The following is a 24,983-nucleotide window of genomic DNA, read 5'->3' as shown; positions in this document are numbered from 1 at the left end:
AGCCCACACTTCGAAATAAGCGGCCCGAAAGCCGGCGTCCCGCGGGCCGCACTCGCCGCAACCAGTCCCGGAACGGTGGCGCCGCGGTGGCAGTATTTGGCTCTAGGCGCACTCACGCCGCTTTGGAGGTACGCGGCAGGCCGCACGTCAGTGCGCCTTTCATCCAGCGCCCGTGACAACGGGTTGGCAACGCACCTAGGCTGATGGCTATAGACAGTGCGACGACAAGTGAAGTTCATCTTGGCACTCCCGTAAAGCACATTAGAATAGACGGTAGCGCAAATATTCCTCCGCACACCCATTCGATGCGGATCGCATCATCCAAGGCCCACAATAGTATGGCCAGTAGTACGCACCTTTCAGGAGCCGGTCCCTCTCCTTGGCAGCATTCTGGCGAATCCTTTTCCTCCGAAACTTCTTGAGAAGCGCCCGGAACCGCCGGTGACTGCAATGACGAAGGGTACAATGTAGCGATTGAGCACCCCAATGCGATGCAAGGAAGCGTACTTGAGTTTAACCGACGCATCACTCATGTTGCACGTTTGGACAGCGGGCCTACAGCACGTGACGCATGTCATTGCAAGCACCGACACCCGGCAAAACCCCAAAACACGCTGGGACGACGCTGGTCCGCAGCCCGCGATCACCCGCTCTCATGCAACGCCTGGGCCGGCCCGTTGCGCCTTTGGCTGAGACCGCGGAACACGATGGAGCCAATCATAGAATTTATGTTGACACCGAGCGGCGCTAGTGTCCTAGCCTGCCCTCGCGGGGCACGCGGCGTGCGAACTAAAAATAAAATTGTTCCCACGGGGCGTGCGAATAGGGACACCCAAACACGAGACCTCCTACACTTCCACCATAGAGTTTCTTACTTACTAAGAAACTCTAGGACTTCCACAGGGTCATCTGCTGGACGGCTGGCTGAACCAACGTTACTAGAATTATTCTAGTAACGTTGGGCTGAACAGTAAACTGGCTGGACGTTTATTCCTCCTCTCCCTTTCAGTTGCGTGCGAACTAGCTCACTAAATAAAGGCTTATTTAGTGACGCTAGTGCGAACAGAAACTCTATGGTGCGAACGGTAAGCTAGTGAGAAACTCTATGGTGCGAACTAGAAATAAAAATTGTTGACACGCGTCGTGCGAACTAAAAATAAAAATTGTTCCCACGCGCCGTGCGAACTAAAAATAAAAACTGTTCCTATGGGGCATGCGAATAAGGACACCCGTCGCTATGCAAAACTGGTGAGACGCTCTACTAAAACTCCTCTCGCGGTGTTTACGTAGCGTGACCGCAAGTAGCATCATTTTGTTTGTTTGTTTGTTTGTTTGTTTGTTTGTCTTTATTCGCATCTTGCACAACGTACATGGCTGCAGAGCACGCATTCATTCGTTTAGGATCGCAGGTAACGTTAATTACTGTCACGTTTTCTTGCCATCCGTTGCAGTACGTACTCAATAAAACATCTGCACCCCATTTTTATTGCGCAAGCATAAAAACCGCAGCATAAAATCTCATTTGTGTGAGCGCTCAACGGCTACCACGGCACACATTCCCTTCGGTTTAGTGTTTTATACCTTCTTTTGATTGTTACCGACTCAAAACACATGCTTAGAACACTTTCGCTCCATTTTCGCTTAGAAAATCGCTCCAAAGGCTTTCGCACGGCTTTCTTCAAATTGTCGTCTGCACCCCCGGCCGGCCGAACCAGCCAAGCCTGCCAAGCTGCGGCGAGCAGAAATCGAGCAGACGACCGGTTTACGGAAGCTGCCGAGAAGGCCCGACAAGGAGCCGAAGGGATCCGAACACCTCCGAGTGGGCCGCGCTCGGGCAGCTTTTTTTCTCTGCCGCTGGAGGGCGCTGCAATCAACGGTCTCAGCGGCGCCAGTTTGGCGACCTTATCAAAACGAAGAGCACACGTTCATTTTGTAAGCTGTGTCCTCACCTAATATATCTTACAACGCGGTGTCCAAAAAGTTGACATTTTCAAATTCTCAGTTTTCCAGGATTCATCCCCCCCCCCCCCCGAATCTTTTTAATTCCCCGATGTGACACAGAACTCTTCGCGTCAACCCCGGCTGTCACCACTTCACCAGTTGCTGTCACCCTCTAAAAAGCACCTTATAAAATAAAATGACATAATATATTAAGTTTCAATGCTAACAAGCAACTTTTATCTTCAAAAAGAAAACCTAACAGAGTGATAGTAAAATTCAGAGTGAATGAAATATCGAAACTTCGAAAGAAATGGTAAAACCGTACTGCCATGTTCTCAGCTCACACTCGATGCCTCAATGCTTATTTCACTGCCTCAAAGAGTTTATTTTGATTTGGATGAGCAACACCTGCATTTTAAACAACATTCCGTTAGGTGCCCTTTTGATTTGGATGAGCGACACCTGCATTTTAAACATTCCGTTAGGTGCCCTTAAACGCCACCATACTTCTAGCATCAAAGCGCTGCACAAGAGCGGGAAGAGTTTATTTGCGATTCACATTGGAAATCAGAAACACCTCAACTACACCCCGCTACAGTGACTCCACATGAAGTTTTTTTGGCACGCAGCGAAAGCTAGGGAGCCGAAGCATGCTCTGTCTTTCTACGTAGCGGAATATTGTGCCAGCTTGCAGTTAAAAGTAACTCTTAAAACGAGGTAAAATGTCTATATTAGATACTTAGGACGTATTTTGAACAAAGCTGTGAACTTTTAGTCTGCGTTTTTTTATTACGCCAGATTCGCAACGTGCATCAACTCACAAGAATCCAGAGTAGATGGTGCCAGGTGTTCCAGCATAGGACTGAAAGCTTCTAGTGCCCCTGCCCCTGCAGACTCCCTTACGCTGGCACAAGCTATTCCGGTGCGCACCATTTTCTTCCGCCTTTCAGGAGTCTGGGAAACACGCCAGAGGACAAGGAGAGCTAACAGGAGGTCGGGAGCGGGGGAATAAGGGTGATTTGCAAGCTGTATGAAGAGAGTTCTCATTGGAACCAACGACTTCAGGCGGTGCCATCAGCGACAGCTCTGGCGGGCCGTCCACTTTTGACTAGCTCTTACTTGAGCCAGCATTACCATGAACTTCACTTTGTCTATGAAGTACAGCTAATGTTTCCTGATCGAACCGCATTTTTCCAGACTATTCGAAATCCCCGAGAATACCGGTCTTTCCGGTTTTACAGGTTGGTAGACACCGTGACGGCGCCTCGGCAGCAGCAGTCCGGCCAGCCCCCACGTGGAGTTGCTCGGACGCAGCGGGGATGAATGAAGGCAATTTATTGAATGACAAGAAGAACAATGTGCGGGGGAGAAGAGGGTGCCATCACGACCGTTGCAGCTCCAGGCCAGCCTGGGCACCGCCTGTCTGCTCCTGGTACACCTCGATCACGTCGTCGTTCACCATCTCCAGCTGCACAAAGGCACGTGTCTCACTCAAGGCCCAAGGAAGAGCTGCCCCTTCCCTACGCTGCCAAACGCAGTGCAGTGGGCCCAACAACCCACCAGCTATCACCGGGGTCGGGAAGAGCACTGTTGTGTGGCACCTAAAACACTCTGCCCAACCCCATCATGGCACGAGATCGGCAAAGAGAGATGCCGCTATGCTTTCCCTGGGTCACGACTAGGGGGAAATCGTAGGAGTGCACAAGATATGGACCGTTTTAAAGTTCCCAACAGGCCACATAGGAGTGTGCAAATGGCAGTAACCATGCTGAACACTCCATCATTCGTCTAAAGTGTTGCTCTCCTGGCCATGGTTGATGCATATCTAATGTACCACGTGCGACATTCCTTTCACTCAATGTGATAGCTTAAAACAGGGCCTCAATGAAGGAGGCCTAAGGTGCTGAACTTTATTCGCCCACTGTAAAAACAAGCGAGGGGCAGTGATGCTGCCTGTCACAAGGTTTCATAGCCACACAGCTCGGTAATGCTGCTCGCAAGTGGCCTGACAATGACTGTCGTCAGACCGGTGACCCGACAGGCAGCTTCAGGTGTATTCAGGAGAAACCAAAGGCTGGCAAAGACTGTTGCCATATTCAAAGCTGATTTGTTTGTTCAGGCAAATTATGGAAGGAGCTGTCACTCCTGTTTCCTGCAGAGTCACTGCAGGCAAGGGGGTGCGGACAGACCCATCGTGTGGCCAATTCTTTGTCCTACACCATTAACGAGCCGCACTCACAGTGTACTGACAGTAGGGGCCAACTAGTTTCTACATTTTAAAAAGCAAAGTAATAACTGGACTGCAATGCTGCACTGAGAACACGCATGCATGCCTGTCATTCATGCCGCTCTGGTGGTTGCAGGTCCCTCTTCCGTGCTTTCCCCGGTGAGAACATTGGCAACAGAAAAGCCCAGCGCCAGCCGGAAAAGTGCATGCAGCAAACGAAGTGGCCGTGCCACCAGCTGTGTTGGGCAATCAGTAAGCGACACAGCAGGTCTCTCGGTAAACAGAAGCCCAAGAGACTTGGAAAATACGCTTCCTTCATCACAAGTCTCACAACAGGTTCAACACTGTACAATGCAAAATGTGAAACCGTAAGAAATGTCCCACACACTCGTTTGTCCCGGCGGATGTAGGGAAAACGAGAGAGTGTGCTTTCCCTGGGGCCGCCACCACCAGGCTGTGCAGAAGCAGCAACCCTGCCACTGCAAGCCATTGCAGCATCAAATCCTGAACCCAGGGAGCAGCCTCCAAGCCAAGCTAACCTCCAGATCCGCTGCACCGTGGGTGCAGTGATGAGCAACGCTGCCATTAATGACACTGCTCCTGCACTGCCGCATTACAAAAAACCAGCCAACTGGCAGTAGAAAACAATTCAGCAAATTCCCACGGTTTCCAAGGACCTGCATGCACCTCGCCAATACAACTTGCACTTCGCGCGAATCCTGGCTGTCCGCTCCCATTGCGCAATCGCTCGGTTAGTGCTCCACTGATTTTGCCCCGGCCACTGAGCCCATTGCGGTGATAACATGATGACTTGCGCGCTGCGCCACACCGTCCTTTTTCCCCTAAGGGGATGTGCGAATTGGCGTTGAATACACGCCTCCTCTTTTGTCACCCCTACTCCACCTGCCCAGTAGAGTCTTGTGAGCATGCGCAAATACCTCAAACCCAGGGTGGTTCCTCGCAGTGTGCACGAGTGCATGCCTCGTTTAATGCACCAGTTACGCATATTGTGAGGCAGAGGCCACACAACTCGTGCGGGAATCCTGGCGTCCACTAGCATTGTAGGCACAGTCGTGCAGCGACTTCACCAACCGAGCGATGGCAGTGGATGGCAGGATTCCCGCAACTTGCACTACTGATGTTGCCACCAGTGATAGCTGTGCTGTGAGTGTCAGCAGACTATGGTGGGCTTGCTGGTGGGTCTGTTGGTGCATTTCAAGCAAAAAAGACAAACTCTGACAAATGCACTACGCAAGAAAAAACCCCAGAAACCGCGTTGCGTATTTCCTTGCTTAGTCCCGTCGCCTGTGCTGTTTTCCTGGAGGGCTTTGCAGGATTACGACTTGGCCCCTGGATGCAAATCTGGCCTTAAACTGTGCTGGCCTTTCCCTGCGTATAATAGCTGCAGTGACAACATCATAGGCACACTTCCATTTTTCGCTTTTAACCAGTGTCCATCTTTTGCCGTAACTGAACCAGAACCAGAATTTTTTAAGCATGCTTAACTCTTTCGCTACCGCCGGAAAATTGACTAATTTTAGGGGTCCAAGAAAACATTTTTTGTCCTGCTAAAAAATTGGTTAGGCACTAATTGCAGGAACACAAAATGCAGATTATTTAACGGCCTTTCCAATAACACCAGTTTTTTAAAGGTTTTTATATATCATAGTTGTAAAAAAAATATCAAAATCAAAATTTTTGTCAAGTTGTCGAAAAAAATGATAAAAGAGGAGTTGTGCTTATCAAACCACCTGTAGTAGAAAAAAATTAGAATATACATTTTGTAGGGAAACATTTCAAAAGCACGCCCTAGAAAAAATGTCGACTTGCATGGAACAGTTTGTCAGATATAAAAAAAAAAATGTTAGCATGCACGGTGCTCGTGTCATGCGGTGAAGCCCAACCTCCAATTCAAAATGTGCAATTTCGGGTGGTTTCCTGGAATAAACCTGGCGGTTTGTCATTATCAGAGGCACCAATTTGACCCCACATAACGTAAAAACATCATGTCAATGGCTGACTTTTCATTTACAGTGAGCACAATATTTGGGACTAGCACGCGATGCGGAAAAAAACATGAAGTTGAAAACGGAACGCCGTGGCTGATGCTTGTTGTCGTTCACGGTCAATTATCTCTCAAAACATAAAGCTGAGCTTTATCATCATCTTCTTACTAGCAATTGTAGCCTTGCTCACAAAAAGGAGGTACGATGAGCTAGAATCGTGCCCTGCGATCTTTGGCCGAGTAGCAGTTGCGCGATGAAAAAGATCAGCACAATGAGCCTCCCCTATTGCAGCGCCACCTAACATTTTTCAAATGAAACAACACAAAAACTTCTCGGAGACTCCGTCCGAATAGACAGTTCAACTAAGCAGCAACATTAGACACCCGGATATACCCTCGCATAGAAACGAAACTGGAAGTCGAACAGCTGCCAGTGTAAGGCCGGTTTGAAGCGCTGTCCTCGGCGGAACAGATATCTGGCGACTGGGTGTGATCTTTTGACTTGCATCTGAATTTCTTATCGCAGAAATCGGGTTAGGGTGGGGGAAATCAGGCGCGCCGTGCTTTGTTCGAGGATCAGTCGCGGACGCTCCAGGCGCCATCATGGCAGGTAGCCTCGAAGTTGGGTAACTGCGTAGTAGTGCTAAATATGAATTTCGCGATGCAGAAACGAAACCGGAACTGTTGTAAACTGTTTGCAAATGGTCCTGGGGTAAGTAGAAGTACCACAGTACTTAGAACAACGTGCGCAAAGGCAATAAAACTGCCTAAAATCATAAAGTAGCTTTGCAACCAGGCACTGCTTGACATTTTCAGCCGATTTCTGGGATTATTACTATCAGAGCGCGAACCTGACGATTGAAAATCGTTTGCTAGTTCCCCATTCACGCCCTGATAGCAAAAAACAAGCGCTGGTGCAGAGTAATTACGAGTTGCACGCATTCTTTGTTGGTAGCAGTGACACGCGATGACCACGCCCCTTTTCCACACCCAGGTGATTCAAAAGCGTGTCAAAAATCCCGTTTCCGTAGCAAAAATGAAAACAAAACTGATTTTGAAAGGCCATTTTCTGATCTAACTCCGAACAGCTTTACTTGTTCGAGAAACGCGTGGAACGCTATGAAAAGGCGCTCCCAAAAGTATCGATCAAATTGATCAATTTTGATAGGCGCGGTAGCGAAAGAGTTAACGTGAACCAGAACTGAGCCAAAGAAAGACAGTACTAAACTGCTTCGGATAATTGCTTTGACTCAAAATTCCAGGACCCGAAGCCAAAATGATTAAGAAGGCTTCCTGGGCTGTAGAGGTTGTTAAGTTATTTGGTGCACGTCGTTCGACAAAGAATACGTTCTCCACTCTACTAGTTTTCATGCAAGAAAGCAGGCTGTTCCGCACAAAGCAACGGGGTTTACTGCAAGTGTGCGCTGGACATGAAAACTATTTTCAGCGAAAAAAGAAAATGAAAAACTTGCCAATTTTGGGCTATGCAACATAAGCAGGGACGTTCCAGAGGCAATAATCAAACAGAGTTATCACATTCAGCTGGTACGAACAGGCAGAACTAGAGGCACCACTACATTGTGAAGTCATGTCTCTCTGCAGCAGTCCATGTGACCATATGCATTGGCTGGTGATTGATCACTGCACAAGCTTTTTTCAAGAGGCAAAAGCCATCCCCCATGCCCTCGACTTCATGTTCGGCTTTACATCGACCACGCCACCCAGAATGCAAATTCTTGCCAAATTTTCCGAAGCCGTCCCCCATCAACCCGCTTTCCACAAAATCACCCCACAGCTGCCTCGAGCTTCCACTCCAGTGCTCACCAGGCACCCTCGCATGGCGGCTGCACAGGAGAGCAGCCGCCAGTGATTCAAACAGTCCTGGGAGCAGGCAAAAGTGCCTCCTTTGTAGTAGTTTTGGAGCCCACAGGCTGCTCTGCCAGCCCCCTGCCAATTTTAAGTTAAATCTATTTTGTATCCACTATATTAGGCATTGTACCGTGCACTAGAACATTCTCCAAACCAGGAATGCTGTTCTCATACTATATCTGGAATTCACAATATGCAGAGTTACCTGCTTTCGGCCCCATTCTTTCCTATCTGTTTGGGATGAGACACAAAAACATTACTCTCTCGTTTGCTCATTTTCCATCGACTGTGGCGCAGCGGCCGCCATCGCAAACAAAACCATGCAAATGCGACACAAATCAATCCAAAGTGAAGGTGGAGAAAGCACGTGGTGCCTGCTTTATCTAAGCAAAAACCTAGCCGCTCAAAGCCTTGATGAAACCGAAAACACAATGTTTCAGCCAAGTTTTTGGGCACGGGGCATCATGGAGGTCATATACTGTGGCTCAATTGGGGCTCTGCAGCCCAGCACAGCGCTGAGAAACGAGTTTGGTCACCAGTGGCGCAGCTGTTCCACCCCTGCAAGAGGGAGGGTGCGATAATTATGTGGAAAAAAAAAATTTTTTTTGAGTGGTAAAAACGAGCTTACATAAAATTGCACCATAACCAAGCCATTTCCAAGCAGGGCTTCTTTCAGCACTGGCCTTTTGGATTCCAGAGCATTTTCCCGTGTGCTCTGTTTGCTACGAAGCATGGCCGCTTTATCATCGCATGCATTTTATGGTGGTACACTTGGCGAAAGCGATGATGACTTCAGTGAGGAAGAGAATTGCGTGCCTCCATCAGATAGTGGTGACACTGGTTCGACAGCAGCGAGTGACGAAGACCACATGGAGACAGCACCATGCAGATCATTGCTCTGTGAATTACGAGACTTGTCGAAAGACAACGAATAGGCGGCAAAAGATTCTTTCCTGGCATCCAGAGATTTCCACCATTGTCAGTAGTTTTATTTGGAAGCTCACACAGCTGCAGAATCATGCGGAAATCTGCAGTACCGCCGCAACCTTATCAAACAGCTGGTGGGTGACCTCAGGGCTCGAGCCAAAAAGCAGGGCCTGTCTGCACGTATGGTGAGAGAGAGAGAGAGAGGGAGAAGCTCTTTATTAAAGAGGGAAATGCAAAGAGGTTTGCCAACATGCCCACGTCGACATGCCACTCCACAGGAAAGGGAATGGGGCAAAGATAGCTGAGTAGTGGAAAAAAGGAGAGAGAAAAAAAAGATAGCATCACATATATATATATATATATATAGGGACATGGGATGTAGCAGGGACTGTCCGCATAACGGGTGCTATAAAGTCCCGTCAAGCTAGCCAAATAACGCATGCAGGATTTTCCACTGAAATGATGAAGGATGCCACGGTCCAAGTACCAGGCTCAGCGTCATTGCTCCAGGGTGAAGACGTGCCATCTTCTGCTGAAACCGGCTCCCTGCGTCGGTGCTGCCGGAGCACTCTAGGAGGACATGATCGACGGTTTCGGGGACGCTACAGTTGTCGCAATATGGGCTTGGACTACGGCCTATGCAATGTAAGTAGGCATTATGGAACGCTGCATTGAGCTGTTCCAGCCAGCAAGGTAGCCGTTCTGGCAGCCTCAATCTCATCTGTGGGTCAGTTGAGAGTAGAAACTCATGATGATGTTGCAGAAGGGACCATAAGCATTTCTTTCTGCATCATGAAGAAAAACGTCCCTTTGTTTTTCATTTCCAGACCCCCGCGTGCAGCCTCATCTGCTCTCGGATTTCCTAGGACACCACAGTGTCGGGGGAGCCGCTGAAGGGTTGCGCGATGGCCAGCAGCGTACGCGAGATGGTGAAGGTATTTCACTTCGCACTGGATCGGCTCGTGGATGCTGAAACAGCGAGCACGTCGCAGGCTTTGTAGGGCGGCTTCCGAATCTGCCAAAATGGTCCATGGTGTTGAGTGCGAGGAAAGGCCATTTGGGGCGAGCCATTTTTCCTCCAGGCTCCCAGGCAGAAGCAGCAAGGACTGCGCTGGGTGCAGCGATGGAAAAACAAAAGGAGGCAGGAGGGAAAGTGCTGTCCTGCAAAGCCTGCCGTAACAACCCTGGCCTGTACCCAGGGGGATGCTTCGAGCAGTTTCACACGCTGCTAAAATATCGGTGAAGCAGTTGCAAGAAGAACGCAAGAGAAAAAATAAATATCCTGTGGCTTTTTCTCGCACAGTTCGTCTTTTTCTTCGTGGCGGCAGAAACTGCCAAACGGGAGTGGCCAGACAGTGAGTAAAAGTTGTGGACTGCACAGGGTCAAAGAGGTTATGAAAACATCAATACAAGTTCGGTTCATACAAATGGCTGTTTTGCTCAGGCAACAACAATGCCAGTTTTATTGCTAACTTGAAACACATAACTGAGATAGGAGATAAGGCATATGGAAACTCCCTGCACAGTGTCCGGCAATTTTTCAACACCACAGAATCTTGTGATGTTGAAAATCTTGCGATGTTGAGAATCACATCACCGACCTAAGCCACTGCCAATAAAAGGACTTGGAGATGGCAGTGGAGCCTCTAGTTCCATTTGATAGTACCACCAGAGCACTTAACACACTCGAAAATTTTTTTTAGTAACGGCCCATGATATGTCACTCTTATCGCTATGGCATCAATATTTGAAAGTTCTTTTAATATTTCTTGTGTTTTTTTAGTAGCAAAAAAAAAAAAACATCTTTGGTGGCTGGAATGAACTGGTTCCTTTTCTCCTCATGGCAATAGCAGGGGCCAAATGCTCTCAAACGACGCAGCACTGGCACGGGATCAGGCGCGTCTGTCCTTTGAGAGAATCGGGCCCCTGCTTGCCAGCCGCTGGGAGGCGAAGCCAGCAGTAGCAGCCGCTCAAGTGGGCAGCAGGTGTGCTTACCTGCTTGGGCGTCTCATCATCGTTGATGCGCTTGCCGTCGAACAGGAAACGCAGCGAGGACACAGACACGGCCTGCACAGCACAGGGACGCCTGGGATTAGTCACGCCTGGCGCTACTCCAGAGACGTGCCACAAGCACCCCTCTTGGCCTCCAAAGACGAGACTCTGTGATCAATAATGGGCTGCTTCGAGTTTTACGAACAGCTCGCCTGCAGCTTAAAGGAATTGTAGCTTCAAGGGATTTTGAAGGAGAACAGAAGAGTAGCAGTAAGGTCCGCCAAATGGAACGATGTGGGAAACCACCCTCAAGGCAGGGGGGATGCCCCAGGCGACAGGCCGGGGACTTCAGCACACTGGCCAGGGATGCATGCCCAAATGCAGCAGGGTCGCTCACAAGACGTGTACAAATGCTGAGGTTGTGTAACAATGCTGAGGTTGTGCAAAAAAGCCCGTCAAAAGCAAGTAGGTTCCACCACGAATAATTCCAATTATGCTTCTCCACCCCGCAACGGCCTAGCCCCTTAGCCAGAGAAACGCACCTGACGTCTACACACTAGGACTCCAGAATGGACACAAGCTGGGACAGAGGAGGTACACCCAACTCTTTGCAGGCTACGTCCCAGTGCATGCAAGCAGGAAAGTGTCCTGACAGATGAGGACTCCGGCCAGAGGCCGCCAGTGGCCGGGAGGAGGACAAGGCACAGGGGTGGCTCACAACTCACGACCGCACTAAGCCTCTTCTCCAGCTTTGAAGAGGGCCACGAGAAGGCCTCCCGCTACATTGGGAGGTCAAAAAGGGCTGCCCGTCACATTCAAGGACAAAAGGCAGACTGCAACTCTTTTAAGCGTGAAACTGGCGACATGCCCTACTGCTTTCCAGTGGCAGTGCGATTGTGCAATTCTTCCCTTTCATCAGTCCTAACTTTCATTCACTCGAACTGGGGTGGCTTTGCTTTGAGGTTTGAATTAACGAGCCTTTACAGTGTCCTGATGAGGCTGCTGAATATTTGCTCCTTTCACAAAACTGCTGCTGCACATTTGAAAGAGCCATCAATGAGCTACAATTTCCTGCATTCCGCAGATCAAGAGAAAGAAAAGTCACTCAAAATCGGCCATTTTCTCTGCTGTAACAAAAGAGTAAGCAAAGATAAGAATCTTCCACCACAATTTTATCTCTTCAGCTGTTTTACCACACTACAATATACCATATTTACTCTCGTAATGAACCCACTCACTCAATTAGCCCCCCCCCCCCCCCCGCGTCTTTCATCTCGAGAATTTACTGTTCTGTTACCTTGCATAAAAATTGCGGCAAAAGTAGAAAAGGTACTTGTTCACTATTTTAATATCGCTGTCATCCCTGATGCCACCAACAATCACAGCAACTTCATACCACACCAGTCAAGGCAGAAACACTAAAAGCATTATAACAAAAAAATCTCAACCGCAGCTGGTGACGCGAGAGCACAACTAAAAAATGCTTGCGGAACGCCGCTTGCCGAACACAAAAGAAACCTTGCGTATAGAGCGCCTGAACAAAGCAACAAACTCGCTCTGCACTTCTCTACACGCCTTTGTTTAGCCACTCTGTGGCCTTTTGTGCGTGCTGCAACACGGTTGGTTTTAAACTGAAGGTGGTAAGGCACGTGTTGAAGCATGGAAGCCATGTGGCTGGGCGGCACATCGGTGTTGACCCCGTGAGTGTTCGCTATTGGCGAAAGCAAGATGAGTGCCGCATGTTTTGTGGGCCCAAAGAAGGGAAGTTTCCTGGCGTGGAAAAAAGTTTGGGAGCACATAAAGCGACTCCAAAGTGAAGGCTGCGCCACATCCCACGAGTTGCTGCAGGCCGACGCACAAGCCACTGCCAGAAGTGTCGACATTCCTTTCTTGCTTTTACACCAAGCAGCGGTTGGACAATGCAGTTCTTGCGCCGAAACGGGCTATGAGGTGTGCAATGCAGTGCCAGCGGTTGCCAGTGGACTGCGAGCACAGGGTGCATGATTTGCCATTCAGATCCGGGGCGAAAAGCAGTTTTTTCAGTCCCAGATGAGCAACATGGACCAGACGGCCATAAACTGATACGTCCCCAGCACCATGATTGAAACGAAGGGCGCAAAAAGTGCGCCCGTACGGAAGACGTGTGCAGAGAAGCAGCGGTGCACCACAATGCTGGTAGTAACAACCAATGACCGGAACCTGCCTCCATTTGTCATGTTCAAACAGAAGACTCTTCCCAAAACCACACTGGCATTCATATCCACGCCAAGGGGGTCGGCAGCGCAAGTGGTTCTGTTTATGCCATCGCTGCTTGTCGTGGACAATTTTCACGGCCATCTTGAGGAGGACATCCAGCACCAAATGCAGACATTGCCAGGGTGGCCCGACTGGCATGCTGCAGCCGCTCGACGTCTCCCTCAACAAGCCTTTTAGGGACAGCATGCGGAAGCTGCACGTGGACCGAATGGCCCAGAGAAATCCCGACCAGACCCGAAACCCTGGCTGGCGAAGCCGTCCAGGGACATGACAAGACGCCGACAATAACGAAGCTGTCCGTCGACATGCTCTGCCGATAGATGCTGGAGGCATGGAGCACGGTTCCCTCCGAGATTACTGTCCACAGCTTCAAAAAGTTCCCACCAGCCTTGACAGCATGGAAGATGATGCGCTGGGGGCCAACAACGGCCAGGAAGCTGACAGCGAGCCATGAAGAGAAAACACAAGTTCGGTTCATTCGAGAGATTGCCTCGATAGAATCATACTGACACCAGTTTTAACGTAAACTACGCTCAAATAAGCTACATAATTAGGAAAAAAGGGAATGGCCGTGCGACCCACTCGCTCATTCCCCGCAACAGAACCTATGTCATACCAGACAGCTCTGTGATTGTGCGACCCACTCGCTCATTCTCCGCAACAGAACCTATGTCATACCAGACAGCTCTGTGATTGGCGGAGGGCGGCAGAAGCAAACGCAAATTAGGCAGAGCTTATAAGCTTGCCGAATGAGCTGTTTGGGCTTAAATTTAGGGCATATTCTTTTTAAAGCCCTAAGAATGGTGGGACAAACAGTGGAAGTTACGAAAGCACACGTAATTGTAGAAGTACCGATGCGTACCGCTGTTGGTACTGTGCGCACTATGCTTGGTTTAGCTGCACAGGACTGCGGGGCTTTGGGGTTGTTTCAGACGACACTGGCCGACTGACGCAAATGCCGATGTCTTGCGTTACCGTATTTGACGAGCGAGCACGATGTTTAACGAAACGACTGTCTCCATGAACAAAACAAGCCAGGTACAAATACGTTCACAAAAAAAACAAAGGCAGAAAACGGTTTGCCACGGTGTGGTGGCGCCATCTAGGTTCACAAATGGTAAACACGCTCCTGTGATGTCATTGCAGACCACAAAAACGCATGATTTAGCGGGGAAATCAAAATTTTAACTTAATTTCTCAGTGAATAAGGCATAGTTTGCATTTGGGCAAGCACTAGGGTTGGCACCTGCCCGGTTTTGGACAGGCCCGACCAGTTTTTTAAACAGCAGGCCAGTTGCCGGTCCATACTTAAAACCGGTCATCATTGGCCGGTTTTTTCACCCTCGTTCCGTGATTATGTACGTTTTGGCATTTTATAAACGTCAATTCAACAACTAAGACGATAAATATGTGTCGACAAACTGCGCAAAGACACGCGAGCAAAGAAAATACGCGGGCGAGCGCGCTACCCGAGATGAAGGGCAACTAAGGGAGACGCAAAACAACGAAATTTTTCACTGAAGCACACAGAGCAATAACCAAGCTCTCAATCACTTTCAGTACAAAGGTTATGTTGATTCCTCTCTAAGAAAGCGCTACTATAAATGGCACTGCATGTCAAAAACATGGCGTCTTTTTTCAACACAAATTAACATATAATATACCCCCCCCCCCCCCCCCCAGGCCTTTTTTTTTTCCGAGAAAAGGTGGCAACTCTAACAAGCACTGGGGGCACTATAAAACACGAAATCTTTCGAATAACACAAACTTGTGCTTTGTCTTCATGGCTCCTTTAGGACCAAAGGCGAGTAGACTCGCCAGAAGGGTTGGGGCACGTTGTGAATGATAAAAAAGAAATGAAGAGGCAAGGTTTTGAGAGCACTTCTTTTACCATCTTCACTGCATAAAATATCAACTTGTGTTGCAAACACGGGTCAGCTTGCCTCGAGAGGAGTGTTTGACTGTACAGTGGCGAAACAAGTGGGGCATGCTTACTCACCACGCGCTCGCTGTAGGACTTTTTTAACTTGCCCATCTGGGTGGTCATCTTGACCTTGAAGTGGATCTCGTTCCCATCCTGCACACAACAAGCAGCGAGCCCTGCAGCCTCTCCCCGGGTGGGCAAAGACATTGTCTTTGCTCATGAGACTGCTCGAGGTCTAACCAGCCGAGCTCCGCGAGAAAGTTGGCTAGAGACAGCGATCCCTGTAACTTCATACCAGAGATGACCCAATTCTACAGGCTCACCAGGCTTATGCTACCCGCTGGCCACCCCTCCCTCAGCAAGGCAGAGGAGCGCTCCTGGCGTCTCCTCCAAACCAACACGTTCCCCCACCCGGCCAAACTCCACTTATTCTGGCCAAAAATATACTACTCACAGTGCCAATTCTGCAATGCGCCCTGCACCTTGTATCACATGGTGTGGGAGTGCCAGCTTAGCCCCTCACTTTCCCCGATATCTAATCCCTCGATTGAGCAGTGGGAGGAAGTGCTGGCCAGCTCTAGCCTCGAAGAGCAGCTTCGGCTGATCCACGGGGCTGAGGCGGCTGGACGCTCCAACGGGCTCCTGAACTGAGGAAACCGCCCGCTTGACTCCTCTCATTAAATAAAGTTTACTCTCTCTCTATCTCCCCAAGTGGGCAAGGGGCTGGCACTTGTGCTGCCAGCACACCGATACCACGCCATTTGTAAAATGTGCCTCTCGTGTGAGAGTAGCTATCTGAATTATAAGAACATCATCCTGCCACAACTGCCAACACCCACATTTGCTCATACCTTCCATCCAACTTCTGAGGATGTGTGTGAGCAACTCCAGTTTACAGTCGACTAGTAGTTTGGGCAACAGTGCCCCTTCATTGCTCGCCTCTGGCCACCTTGGTGAAGCAGCTAGCAGCGCTTCTGTTTCCAGATGACTGCTGCAAACTGCCGAGTTAAAAGCTACTACGCACTCAAGAGCAGCACCGTTAGGAGGTCTCCCTACCAGTGAAGGTTCCCTCGGCAGATGTCCAACACGTTTTTTTTTTTTTTTTGCGGGCTCATGCCAACCACATTATTTGCACAGAGCAAAACTGGCGTCCAACTGCAAGCAGAATGGATTCGGGACTTGCGCCATTCATTTTCTCTGCCTAGCCTACTTGCACAGTTTAGCCACGGCTCTACTGTGTCACCAAAAGGAAGTACATGTGGCATGGGCATGGGAAACAACGTTCAAGTTGAATGGCTTTCCACAATTCAAATGCCAATGTTCATCCATCTACACGAACATTCTCAAAGCTTCCACACGTTCACCCGCCTTGTCCCTACAGCTGCCAAGTTTTGTTTGCCTACACATAAAAAAAAAACACATTTAATTTTGCAGCTAAATTGGGCCAAACAAACAGCACCATGAGGTAAATATGCACAAAACAGAATAGGGAATTGGATTCTGTAGGCAGTTCTTTTTTTCTCTTTTTCACACCGGCGGAGTCCAGTACAAAGTTGCCCTGCAATCGTAGGTCGAGTGGTAAAGAACAAAACGAAAAAATTTCAGAATACGCTTTTTGAAAACTAAGTTTGCCCATAGATAATTATTTTTGCAACTATTACTCACGCTACATGAGCGTTTTGAAGGCCTTTGAGTCTACTGTCGTTCGACTCAAATGACCTTTGAGCTTGTTAGACTACATTTTTCAAAGGCCTTTGGTTGAAATGCCATTTGAGTCAAAGCAGCACCGACGACTTTTGAAGTTCTCAAAGTCCTTGGAAGCGCAAATGGTCATACTCCCGGGCACAGTCTCTGTATGCAGTAATCACAAAAACAGTTATTTACAACTAAAACTTGGTGTTCAAGGTGCACAATTTTCATACTTTTTCACTTGTTTTTGTTCTCTATCACTTGCTAGGTAACTTGGTACTCTCAACACCGTCAGTGTGATAAAAAAAAAAAGCTGGTTGTTTTGTATAAGTTTTGTGCACACTTTAAGTGTGATCAATATGATGACAAATAATTGTCCTTTTGCCCATTTTAACTGTAAAATTAAAGTTTTGTCCAGAACAAAATAGGGCAGCAGTGGCCAAAACATGGTGGGCGAACGCGGAAACTGTTCACTCCCTTTTAGGATTGCCGTGCAAATCGGCACGAATGGCGTTTGAAATTTCCAAGGCCATTCGCGTGAAACGCCCTTTCAAACGCTCGTGTGGCACAGGCACAACGCGTGCAGAAACTGCTCCCGAGAGAATGCACATTTGCGTCTCAGAGGGGATCGGTAGAGGTGCTCCTTCGATTCAAATGGCCTTTCAACCGACTGCCTCCGAGAGAGAACCACTTGGTTGCGTGCCCAGCGTGAGGTGGGAGACCTCAGCCCTCCGGGAGAGTTCCAAGAAAGGGCGTCTTGATGGGGCCCGACCAAACCATGTGCTGGAGTCTACAAATTTCGCATTCAGCTGTGGACAGCCCCAATAACAGCGGCTGTAGGCCACAGGACCTTTGAAAAACCCCGTGTAGCAACTGGCATTTGAGTAAAATGACCATCGGCTCAAAGGCCTTCGACACGCCACAGTAGCAGGATCGACAAGCAAATCTTGCACAGTGAACAGAAATGTACAGTCGGCAGAACGCTTGCCTGTAACGCCTGGTCTGAGATCGGTAGGATGCACAACCCGTATGAGTGCGATGGCTCTGTCCCTTCTGGCTGGGTTCCACACCTTTTGCCGGGAGAAAGATTAGCGCGCGCTGCGCAAGTTGGCGCACAGCTGTTCACTGCATCATCGCGCGAGATGACCTAGAAGTGACGCCCAGAATGTGGATTGCAATAAACGGGCAATTCGGCAAGGTTCTTTCGAGCTGCCACATTCTGTGAAGAGCTCGGCCATCAAATGTATGCATCATTAGTGGAACCGCATCACATATTGCCGTTTAGCAACTAAAGCCCAGCAGGCCGAGTCAGTCATGCGGAGTTCATTTTGCTTTGTGTGAGATTACATTATTTCATGCCATTTCTGGTGCCATATTCCGGGCATTCATATCACTCTGAAAAAATGAATAAACCGCTCTAAATTCCGCATGTTCTAAGTTTTTTATTTCTGTTGTCCAAGTGTGAAAAACGAACAGCAATCGCTGACGGCGTTTTTGAGTGACTAGATCTAGGTCGATGACGGATTGCAGATTGAGTGTTGTGGCGTTGGTTCGTAGGCAGTGACGTGCAAAGCTGGGGGGCAGAAACCGGATAAGAGAGAGTTTTAGCAGTTTGTCCGTTTCGTCGTGTACGTTGTTACCGGGTTGACCGGGACCCGCCTGGGCACTTGGGCATTCGTCACGGTAGGGCGATTAATTCCGCGGGCCCGCCTTCGCCATGTCCGCGCCTCCTCGCCCTTCTGCGCGCGCAGACGGGTCCCGGTCAACCTGGTAACAACGTACACCCGGCGTCAAAATAAGCCGGGGCACGCGAGCGCGTGGCAAAATGCATCGCCGTGACATCTGACGTTGCACATCTGGTGTCGAGACACCGATGTGCGCGTGCGCGTCCAACCACACTCGCTAGCCTGTCTTTTCATTCGCTTCAAATGGCAACGCTTGTCACATTCAGCGCTTGCTGCAAGGGGCCACTTTCTTTGGGCAACATCTCTTGCTCGCACACCGTTAAGCGGCCGAGGGCGAGGGTGAAGATGCGTTGCTCGCTCTGCGCTTCTCTGACAAAGGATACATGGAAACGGGACTGCTATCTTAGTTTTGCATTCTGCATTCTTTTTTACAGGAAAGCTGTCTATGACTAAGATCCAGCAGATCGTCTTCTGTAATAGAGCAATGTAGACAACAATGCAGACAAGATGTAGACAAGAACTACTTCTTAGGCCGGGTTCAGATTGTTGTCGCAATTGTCGTAACATCATTAAAGGGGTCCTGAAATACCTTCCGCCGATGAATGGATGTACATGCACCCAAATAAAGCAATGTATTTGCAATCTCCTCCCGCAAGAATTTTGTTAAAGAGATGAGTATTAGCTGAGAAATCGTAAATCAAAAACCGCGCATTATCGTCGCTCCGAGTTTCCTCCTCCTTTCGACTTACTCTCCGCTGTTGATGGCGCGCCAGCCTTGCCTCCCATGATGCTGCGCTCCGCAGCGGTGACGTACTTCCGCTATTGTGTTGCTCAGACCGTCGTCTGCTACGGGCAAGCTTTGTTGACACCATGAATCCCGCACGCACTCCGCTCAAGGCTGGAAAAGCGAACGAAAAATCTGGCCGCATGTATGCGGCGGCCTGGCCTTGCCCTTTCGCGGTGTACGTTGCTGGCGGCACATGACTTTTTATCGGCGGCGAACTCGCAGCCGCACGGGGAGGGTCGTGCGCTCGTTCCCTTGATGCACCGCACACTGTTTATCCAAAAAGCGCCGTATCAGATGTGGCCCCGCTGGTGCCGGGTCTTATTTTGCGGCGGTGGTAATTCCTGCCGGCGCAATGTGAAAAAGACATTTTGAACCGATACAGAACCCGTGCACAAAACACTTCAATCATGTGACCAGTTCAGCTTGGGGCGACGCGTGGTGGAGAGCGGCAACGTTGGCAAAACATTCTCCGCCGCGGCTCTGAGCTTTCTAGCGCTGGAGCGAGCGCCACTTCTTTGACAATCTCAAACATCGGTTGCCTTGGCAACAAGGCACAAACCGCTCCTGAAGTCAGTTACGGTTCCGTGATCCCGGTTCAGCTTGGGGCCCCACCTCGCGACATGTGGGCACTGCAGGCGTACCACGCACTCCTATTGGGAAGTGCGAGATGCGTTTGGCATTACAGGAGGCGATGGTGTGTGTGTTGTGTACGTGGACGCCTTTGTTTCGCGATGAAATGCTACGTTGTGCTTCTGCGGGTGGATAGTTCTTCCCATGGTCTGGATAATCTTTTTCGAGCGACGTACGACTCAACCTCGCATGGGGTATGTGCAGTGTGCGTGGCTAAAAGCCATCGGCTTGTGCGCCAGAGTTAAGTGACTTGCTGTTCGTCCCCGCAAACCGCGCGCGAGGTGAGTACCGAATTTACGACGGGCAGGAGGCAACCCATCGTCTGTCAATCGTGGTTCAGACTTTCAACGCATGTTGTGACGTTGTATTCGTTAGAAACGCATCTCTGGATTGTTTTGAAGCTGAATAAAATGTATGCGTCAAACCCGGGCATTCGGCTCAGGGCGTTCTCTGCGATTGCACGAAAGAAGTGCCACGGGGCTTGAACGCTTTCTTTATGGAACGTACTCAGGTAAGAGAATATCCATGTCGTGTTATGGCCGTGTTGCATTCAATACAAACGGTTAAGCGTTTGTTTTACACTTGTTTCGTTTGTCGTAAAATGCCCAAGCCCTCCGGCACTCCGCTGGCAGATCAGCCGGCGAGCCGACGCTGAGCAGACGACTCATCTCTTTGCCGGAAGTGCGTGAAAAAGCCGCCCAATAGCAGGATGTCTAGCTCATGACGAACATCTGGGAATCGATGTAGACATGTGAAGATGGCAGCGTCCAAAAACACAAAGGAAAGGGTGAGAAAAAAACGACAAACTTTGCAACAAAAGTGTGAGCTTTCCGCTGCGCGTAAAAGAGTAATACTTGGCACAGAGGATGTTGACGACCCAATCTAACGGTTGCGCTAGTTCATTTAGTGTGCTCAAAATGCCTTTCAGGGCCCCTTTAAGTAATGACGTCATTTGACGTCTCAACCAATTGAACTGTGTAAAACGCCGTTTTTTTACGTCTATAGCGCGTGATACGGCTGATACGTACATAGCATTAAGCGAACGCACATCATTGTTGCGTGAACGCCCCCCTCACGTTTTCTCCAAGCGTCGAACGCCTCGTGCGGGCACAGCATACTGCCTGTTCGCTTCCACCACCGCACACTTTCGGAGAGCGCTGGCTCTCGCGCCACCACGGCGAACCTACTCCCCCCCCCCCCCCCCCCCCCCAATTTCGTGATATTCTCCTCCTTTACTTTTCTTCACTCGTCGGTCTTCCCATCAGTCGCTCGGTCACGGCGACGCCGACGCGGCTGAGCCCAGAGAAGGGCACCAAAGGGCTGTTCTCTAAAACGTCTTCCCAGCAATTCGTTTGTGTTAGCAGGTGAAGCAGACATTAAGAGGATCGTTGTAAGCTTGATCTTTGTAAGATGGCTTTTCCACATCGACTGTGTAACAGTGAATCAAGTCAATCTTCGCAGGGAATACCATAGTGGCTCTAAAGCTTGTTTCATTAAAACCATACCGAAACAAATTATATGACAATTAGCCGCTAAGACAAATCTAACACAAAGCCGGGTTTTGTATTTTTCAAAATTGCATGGTTCACAGTGAAATTGTAAATATTGTGTAATTCTCGTCCGCTGTCAGTACATATGGGATTCTACATATGGGATTCTACATATGGGATTCTACGTATGGGATTCTACGTATGGGATTCTAGTACATATGGGATTCTACGGGAGAAAAACAAACAGCCCCATGTTTGTCCACCAGAAGAAAACTCTAGTTAATCAAAAGTTCATTCAGTCAATTAACCAGGAACTATGTTGAATCGCAAATTACAAACAAACGTGTTTTGCTTTGTGCACCCCTTGAACCCAGTCAAAGCTCACGTTGAGGCTCGGCACCGCAGCTTTGATGGTCATCCTTCTTCAGAGAGTGGACGGGCACTGAATTTTTTGTTAATTTTTTTGTCAAACCCAGGACCACACCGAACTCTTCTCCCGTTTCCCCTTCTTTAATTGTTTCAGAACGTGTGCAAGGGGAAGTCTCATAACACCTTCATAAAATAGATTATTTCTCGCTTCAGTTCGTATTCTGTTTTTGTGCTCATTCTTAGTTAACAACCAATTGCATGTTTTACGAAAAAAATATTAAAACTCGTTCCACAGATTGTGATTGATATCTACTGAAACAGCGCGGGGCCGCAGTTACGACAGTTTTTTCCAATACATGGCAATCTCTCTCCGTAGATTGCATTATAATGACAACAAACTAATTCTCCAACGTTTACAACTTCACTACCTAATTACGACAAGTAAACAACACTCGCCATAGCGGTATAATCATCCTATCAGCATAGGTTCATAGAACTTGTTTTTGGATGCATTTAATAACACGAGTCAAATCCGTTTTCTTTACTCATACTCCCTCCGTAGATTTCCATGCTTCGCTGCGCTACAGGCAGTGTCGTTAGGCCAGCTTACAAAGGCAAAGCTTTCACCGATCTTCATAAAGTCAGCTTTACCTGTAAACACAAACGCTTTGCTGGGAACTACGTAGGGAGCGTAAAACGATACAAGGACAGGCTGTAGTCAAGCCCATCCCAAGAACAGCGTCGCTGTTAGAAATACCGAAGTGGGAGCACATATTTGGGGCACAATTTTGTCAACGCTAGACGGGCAAGAGTTATCTGTCATAGCAGGGCAGGGCGAGCAACGCATCTTCACTCTCACCCTCGGCCGCTGAAGCGTGTACGAGCAAGACATGTTGAGCAAAGAAAGTGACCCCTGGCGCCAAGCTCTGAAAGTGATCAGCGCTACCGTTTGAAGCGAAGTAACAGACAGGCTAGCGAGCGGGGTTGGACGCGCACGCGCACATTGATGTCTCGACACCAGAAGTGCAACGTCAGATGTCGCGGCAATGCATTTTGCCACGCGCTCGCGTGCCCCGGCTTATTTTGACGCCGGGTGTACGTGACGGAACGGACGGACTGCTAAAACTCCAATGAATGGTACACGCGATACCCATGCAGCAGCGCACTGGCAGAACGACGATGCAATGAACCAAAGCTGGAAATGCAGACGCGAAACTCGCGCAGCGCACGCCCAGGCCTCCGCTTTCCGGGCACCGCAGACAGCGCTTCTCCCGGCGAACGGTACGGAAGGGACCGAGCCACCGCACTCACACGGGTCGCGCATGCTCGCATCCACCGGTCTCAAACCAGGCGCTATCACTAGATGTCTCCCGCGCAGTCCGGAGCACGCCGTTTAGCCGACTGAACGGTTAACATGCGCAGCGGTGCACGCTGACCACGAGTGGGCTCAAATGAGGAAGGGTCACGAGCGCCAAATTTCGATTCCTCGGGGCCCGAGTGGTCGAGCACGCGGAGGCGCGCTTCGCGCGGCCTCCACCACAGACATAGATCACGCACCCGAAACGCGTGCTTCGAAGCGGCCCGATGAGGCGCATTTCCATTGAACTGCGACACGGACCGTTAAGCCTACCGGTACCGCCGTGTTGATGTCAAGAGTCGCTGAAAAGGGTGCAGCAGCAAAGCACTGACAGCACTCACCTGGCCGACGACTTTCAGCTTGATGTATTCGCACGCGTTATCCGCACCCTCGGATTTGGGGTCCTGGTGTTGAACAAAAGGAGTTTTAGTCATGGCGCGAAGAGCCACATTTGCGTCTACCGCCTCACCTGCAAGTCCGACATTACAGCGGCCTCTCGGCAGCCCAAACACCGCGCTGCCCGGAGGTAATGTGACGCGGGTCTCGGGCCGATTGGCGCGCTGACGCCGGGGCCGAGCGCGCGGCCAGACAGCCAGAACCTGCGAGCGCCCCCCGCAACTGAACCGAGCCGCCGTTGTGCTCGCCTTGATGCTCTGCTTCTTCTCTCCTTGCTTCTTTTGCTTACGTGCGCGCTTGGCTCGGCTTGAAGAATGGATTTTTTTCACCCACAAACCACAACCACCAAGGGACCAGACATGGTCAGTCACTGAAAGATGCTGAAACTTTGCAAGGTGCAAACTTGGGAATGGGGAATATATACCTAAAAGCATGTAACGGTAGAAAGATGAAGCCTTCTGAGATTTGGGTGCACCCATTGTGGTGAAGGAGAAGGTAAGGCTTGGAAAAGTTCGGGCGATGCAGTCTCTATGGATGCAGTTGTCCATAGTTGACAAGGTAGTGACAGTGCAGTACAGCTGGTCAACGTCGTCAAGGAATAATCATGAATATGAAGCTTGAGCAAGGGCCAAATCTTCACTGGTTTGATAGGCGCGTGGTAACTGGGTCAACCGCTAATGAGATCTGGCTGCTGGTTATGCCACTGCATGCCCTTCCATGGTGTCGCCTAGAAGACACGTGGAAGGTTGTGCGACCAGCAGCATCAGGTACAACACTGAGGCCTAACGTCGTAACTACACTGGATTTGTTGCAGCACTTCCTGCCTCACCATCTCATCACAAATGTGCATGTAGCACAAAAAAAAAAAAGCGCTGTAGTGCAGCAAAATTCTGCGTCAGGCTCTTGCGATACTTGCAAATGGTAAGAACACTAGAGAAACCAAACTCAACTGTGCGCCTGCCCCTCTCAATTTCAAACATTTCAACAAGGACGGAAAAAGAAAATGCACGTCGCGAACCTGTTCGCTCTCTGCTTCTATATACAATATACCATTTTTTGTCCCTAAAATGTGTGCAGGTCCGCCCCCCCTTGCTGGTTTACAGGCCTCTGTAGATATCCACAAATTTAATGGCCCTGTGCATAAATACATTAGCTCCATATTGAACGCAATATGAGACGACAGCGGTGCTTCCTTGGCGAAATCAACCTGCCAAATTCTAACCTCTATTACTAAAAATATTTCCTGTCAACACAGTACATATTTGGATTCAGCAAGCTGCAGCTCACCAAAACCACAAAATTTTGATACATCTTACATTCCAAAGTTTCTTCTATTTAATCGTACTGGCTTTAAAACGTTGAGAAGTTCATGTTCTGCAAAAAAAATTTAAGACATATGGTAAACAAAACAGTCGCAGAATTTGAAATCAATATATGTA

The 24,983-nt window shown here is 49.3% G+C and overlaps 2 protein-coding genes across 2 annotated transcripts in view; both read right to left on the bottom strand.

Moving 5' to 3' along the window:
• LOC144168714 (uncharacterized) overlaps positions 1-698 on the bottom strand; it is a 42,256-nt gene extending 41,558 nt beyond the window's left edge. The window contains exons 1-2 of the mRNA XM_077697659.1: positions 508-698; positions 357-445 (exon numbers count right to left, since the gene is read on the bottom strand). Of these exons, the coding sequence (XP_077553785.1) occupies positions 357-445; positions 508-578 (160 nt within the window). The 5' untranslated portion in view covers positions 579-698. The remainder of the gene's footprint in view (positions 1-356; positions 446-507) is intronic.
• A 2,561-nt stretch (positions 699-3,259) lies between these two features.
• Positions 3,260-23,818, bottom strand: LOC144168713 (small ubiquitin-related modifier-like). Its single transcript, XM_077697658.1, has 5 exons — positions 23,618-23,818; positions 23,490-23,552; positions 15,217-15,294; positions 10,965-11,036; positions 3,260-3,409 (listed from the first exon to the last, which is right to left on the bottom strand). Exons 1-5 carry the CDS (start codon positions 23,630-23,632, stop codon positions 3,323-3,325), a joined length of 315 nt encoding a protein of 104 aa, XP_077553784.1. The 5' UTR covers positions 23,633-23,818; the 3' UTR covers positions 3,260-3,322.
• Positions 23,819-24,983: the final 1,165 nt, after the last annotated feature.

This window comes from Haemaphysalis longicornis, unplaced genomic scaffold (genome assembly GCF_048455015.1).
Source record: "Haemaphysalis longicornis isolate Haplotype H1 unplaced genomic scaffold, Haemaphysalis longicornis Haplotype H1 scaffold_2, whole genome shotgun sequence".
Taxonomy (NCBI): domain Eukaryota; kingdom Metazoa; phylum Arthropoda; class Arachnida; order Ixodida; family Ixodidae; genus Haemaphysalis; species Haemaphysalis longicornis.
Note: the sequence above shows the minus strand (reverse complement) of the source record. Positions and strands in the feature narration are given on the sequence as shown.

Coding starts and splice junctions, on each gene's coding strand:
- LOC144168713 (XM_077697658.1), bottom strand. Junction 15,295..23,489: donor AGCTGAAAGTCGTCGGCCAG/GTGAGTGCTGTC, acceptor TGTTGTGTGCAG/GATGGGAACGAGATCCACTT. Junction 11,037..15,216: donor AGTCCTACAGCGAGCGCGTG/GTGAGTAAGCAT, acceptor TGTGCTGTGCAG/GCCGTGTCTGTGTCCTCGCT.